At 44.0% G+C, this 4621-nt stretch overlaps 1 protein-coding gene across 1 annotated transcript in view; it reads left to right on the top strand.

Annotated features, from left to right (window-relative positions):
* The first annotated feature begins 992 nt into the window (after positions 1–992).
* Positions 993–4621, top strand: part of SLC24A3 (solute carrier family 24 member 3) — a 530173-nt gene continuing 526544 nt past the window's right edge. Inside the window, exon 1 of the mRNA XM_006163634.2 lies at positions 993–1116. Within this exon, the coding sequence (XP_006163696.1) occupies positions 999–1116 (118 nt within the window). The 5' untranslated portion in view covers positions 993–998. The remainder of the gene's footprint in view (positions 1117–4621) is intronic.

The raw sequence follows: 4621 nt of genomic DNA, 5'->3' as shown, positions 1-4621 counted from the left end.
CAGCCTGTCATTGGGAGCAGGGTATTGAGACAGAGAAGAGACAGTAACTTTATCAAGAGTTACTCTGCAGACAACTGAAACTTAATCCCACTCAGAAAACTCTTGAATCAAGTTTAGAGTACATACCTCGACCTCATTCTACTCAAGTGGTGAGGAAGTTATACATCAATTCTTACCATTTGTTGGCTGAGGGATGCCTGTGTTGAGCTCAGTAATACCCAGCAGCCAGAGGAAACCCTCAAGCAATTAGAGGCAGAATGGTGAACTACAGTGGTGAGGACTCAGGGGAGTCCTCAGGGCAGGGCTTAACAGATATACGCTAATTCAGGTGCTGGGCACCCAGCATTGGTGAAAGCTGAGACCCAGATCTTATTAATGTCTGGTTATTGTCTTCTTATCCCCAGAGCTTGACCTCATGGATCTCATAGGAGAAGACAGAAAGTGGATGGTGGGGAGGAAGCTAATGCAGGTGAACGACACTCTGACTTCTGAAGAAACAGGACTCCGGAACAGCAAGAACTGCACTGAACCAGGTAACGATGATAGGTCCACATTGGACAGTGGCTTCCATTTTCTCTGGTTATGGCCTAGGAAATGCCAAGTGCCGCCTTTTTTTCTTTGCATTCTAATCCAGAGAGACTTTAAACACATTTAGGGTAGATGTCTAAGAAACTCAAAGGTAAGATCCCAAGGGACTATTTAGGTGCATGTCTACTTCTGTATTCTTAAGTGGTGAGGAAGTTATACATCAATTCTTACCATTTGTTGGCTGAGGGATGCCTGTGTTGAGCTCAGTAATACCCAGCAGCCAGAGGAAACCCTCAAGCAATTAGAGGCAGAATGGTGAACTACAGTGGTGAGGACTCAGGGGAGTCCTCAGGGCAGGGCTTAACAGATATACGCTAATTCAGGTGCTGGGCACCCAGCATTGGTGAAAGCTGAGACCCAGATCTTATTAATGTCTGGTTATTGTCTTCTTATCCCCAGAGCTTGACCTCATGGATCTCATAGGAGAAGACAGAAAGTGGATGGTGGGGAGGAAGCTAATGCAGGTGAACGACACTCTGACTTCTGAAGAAACAGGACTCCGGAACAGCAAGAACTGCACTGAACCAGGTAACGATGATAGGTCCACATTGGACAGTGGCTTCCATTTTCTCTGGTTATGGCCTAGGAAATGCCAAGTGCCGCCTTTTTTTCTTTGCATTCTAATCCAGAGAGACTTTAAACACATTTAGGGTAGATGTCTAAGAAACTCAAAGGTAAGATCCCAAGGGACTATTTAGGTGCATGTCTACTTCTGTATTCTTTTCCTAATGAAGTTGGGTGAAAGGTAAGTCAAAAGCAGATTCTTAATTTCATACTGACTTCACACGTGGAGGTTGGTGCTAGCCACTGAGAAACTGAGTCAGCAGTGGTTGGTGGGAATATTCTCTGGCCATCTTGGTTTGGATATACGGGACCCTCTCTGACTGGTTTTCAAACAGGTGCTTTGTTTCTGTCACAGCTAAGACATGTGTTGGGACAGATACTTATCTCTGACATTGGACTTCTTGAAAAAAGTGAATATTTTCTTGGTGATTATAAATATCACATCTGTTGTGCCTTTCCTTAAAAAGCTTTGTGGAGCACTTTACTTCCAATATTAAACTGAAAAAGAAAACAAACTCCAAGAGGATCCAAGAATTCTAGGAATTATCAGGACCCAGACCACCAGGCCTTAGGGAAATGCAGAGTATTCCTTGGGATGGCTTTGCAAATCATATATAGCATCTGTGGTACATGGCTTGAAAATTTAAAACCATCCTAAGCTCACAACTCATACAAAAGCAAGCTCTGGGATGTCACATGGATTAGATTTCTGGTCATATTTTGCCTCCATGACTTGAACTAGGCTCTCTGGAGCCTTCCTTCCTTGCTTGGTGTGAACTTCAGTTTCATGTGTGCCCCTTTTCAGGGCTTAGGAATTTGGTGACATGTTGATTCCACATCCAAAGGCCTGTCTCATTCTGAGTGTCATCACGAACGGACATAAACAATCTTCATCACAGTCCAAAGAACCACAGGCCTTTGAGTACAGATGGTGTTTCAGGAAATTGTGTGTGTGCTCTTTATGGGGAAGGTGGGTAGAGGTGGTCTTCCCCACATACTGAGAATTTTGACAATCAGTTACCAAGCAAAGATGGAAAGAATTGAAAATAGATTCTCTCCATACTTCCTCTTAACCCCTACCTAATCTATATTCTTCAAGCTAGAGAAATCAAGGTTTACATGGCTGTTATTAAATACTCACAAGGGACATTCTTCAAGTACATGGACAACTACATGGGCTAAAAATAAAAATAGTCATGAAGGGTTCAATGTCCCAACAGAGAGGACAGAGCCTTGTGTGATCTACCATAGATTTACGGAAGGCTGACCTGAAGGAACATGACAGGGAAGGTGCAGGTTCTGTGCCAAGAACACTGTTTGCTGATCTGGTTTGTAGTCGAATAGTTTTCAGCATCTTTCTCCAGTCGATATACTGATGGTATCTGAAATGTTAGAAGACAGGAGATCTGGAATTACAGAGCCTGGTTGTCACCTTTGGTGTGGGAAGCATAGCATCAGGCGTGATAAGTTGACCAACTCCAAGTGTTGGATTTGGCCACATGTGGCTGACTGGGATGAAAAACTTGTGTGCCCTGCTGTTAGGGCTGTGTCTTGGGAGAAGGTGGACAGTTTCTCTGTGAGTGGCATTGCTCACTGTGTTGGGAAATGCCATTCTTAGAGTGACAGGTGTAGGAACATAAAAAGGCATTAGAAACCTTAGCCCAAATAAGGAAATGACTCAGCTTCCTAGGTGGAAAATAAAATGTCGTGGTTGATAAAAAGAGCACAAACCCAGCACCTAGTCATGGTGGCAGGGAGGGCACAGAGGAAAGGAGGAGAAGAAAAGCTTCAGGAGGAAAATAACAGGAAGTGACCACAGTCATGCTATCATAGAACAGGTCCAAAAAGAATGTGGAACCAGAGGGACGTTCTTGATGGCCTCATCTGCAAACTAAAGGGACTAGATTGGCTTTTGGGGTTCTGTCTCCAACCCAATTCTGTAGGGAAGATGATCATTCCTGAGACAGGAAGAGTCCTGCTCAAATCCTGACACATCAAGGGCTGGCTCAGAGCCTGTGTTCTTCATGAAGCCTGTTTGGACTGCCCCACACTGAAGTGACCATTCTGATTTCCAAATGCTTTTGGCATGAAATGTCTCTAGCTGCACAGTCCAACGTGGCCATTCAATGGTGATTTAAAGCCAAACAAATGCAAATTAAACAAAATTTAAAATTTAGATTCTCAATTGCAGTTGGCACATGTCAGATCCCCAATAGCCGTGTGTGGCTACTGGTTACCATAATCGGACAGCACAGATTATAGAACATTTTTCATCATCATAGAAAGGCCTATTGGGCAGGCTGGCCTAGAACCTCCAGTTGTTTGTGGACACATATCCAGTCTTTCCAGGCCAGTTACAAACATCTGAAGGATATAGAGTAAATATGTAAATCTGAGAATCCTATCCCTAATCTGGATGTTGGGATCATGCTCACCCTCGTTTGAATCTCAGCCTAGAAGCTGTGGGCTTTGAGCAAAATAGTCAGGTTCTCTAAACCTCTGTCTGCTTCTCTGTCAAATTGGGATAATCATTCTGACCTTTCATAACTGCTGTGAGAATCAGTATTGGAGTAATAAAGAGTGTGTGACTTAGAGTGTCCCATGTTGAGTAGGTGTGCAGTTGGTGTTTACTCGTGGATTTCTCGCTCTCTGCCAAGGTGCCCCCCTCGCTCCATTGTGTTGGGTCACAGAACAAGATTTTTAGAGCAACATTCTCCAGTGACTCCCCCCCTCCCCAAGAATTGGCAGATATGACCTGTCTAGTTCTGTCAACAGGCCACTTCCTCACGTGGCCCAGATCTGAGTGGTCAGTCAGCTGAATGGTGAGGCTCAGGAAACATCTCACACAGACAAGCTTTGGCGATCTCATGTGTGGTAATGAGCACCAGCACCTTTGCGGAATCAACTGTTTCTAACAATGACTTGATCAGAACATAGGCATGGACACACTGGAAGTGTTGGTCTCCTTATCAGAATGCCGGCAGAAACTTACTCCACAGTCTTGACTGAATAGATAATTTTTTTCTTTTTAATTTTGTTTACTATTGTTATTATTTTTTAAAAATTTTGCTGTAGCACACACACTCACCAGAGAGAGACAGAGAGAGGGAAAATGAGAAAGCAACCTTCCAGGTCTGGGACTTGAACTGTGGTTGGCCATGTCAGAGTCCAGTGCCTTAATCACTGCAGCACCTGCTGGCCCCCTGAATAGATATTTTATGAAAAAAAGTTGAGAGCCAGAGCACTCATAAAGTCCTGATTTATAATTACAATTTTAAGGCCAGTCCGTGGGATGGCAGTATGGTGGCTGGATCCCATATGGACAATGCTACGGTTGGAGTTCCAGATCTAATGGCTTGAAAACCACACCAAACGTGTGCATGCATGCCCAAAATCTCGAAAGGAGAAGTGGAGGAGAAGGGATTGCCACAGGACTATTTCCCATGGGGAGTACTTTCTTGCTTTCCTT

Source organism: Tupaia chinensis, unplaced genomic scaffold, assembly GCF_000334495.1.
Source record: "Tupaia chinensis unplaced genomic scaffold, TupChi_1.0 Scaffold142716_1, whole genome shotgun sequence".
NCBI classification, from domain to species: Eukaryota; Metazoa; Chordata; class Mammalia; order Scandentia; family Tupaiidae; genus Tupaia; species Tupaia belangeri.
The sequence above is the reverse complement of the archived record's forward strand: the minus strand, read 5'-3'. Positions and strand labels throughout refer to the sequence as shown.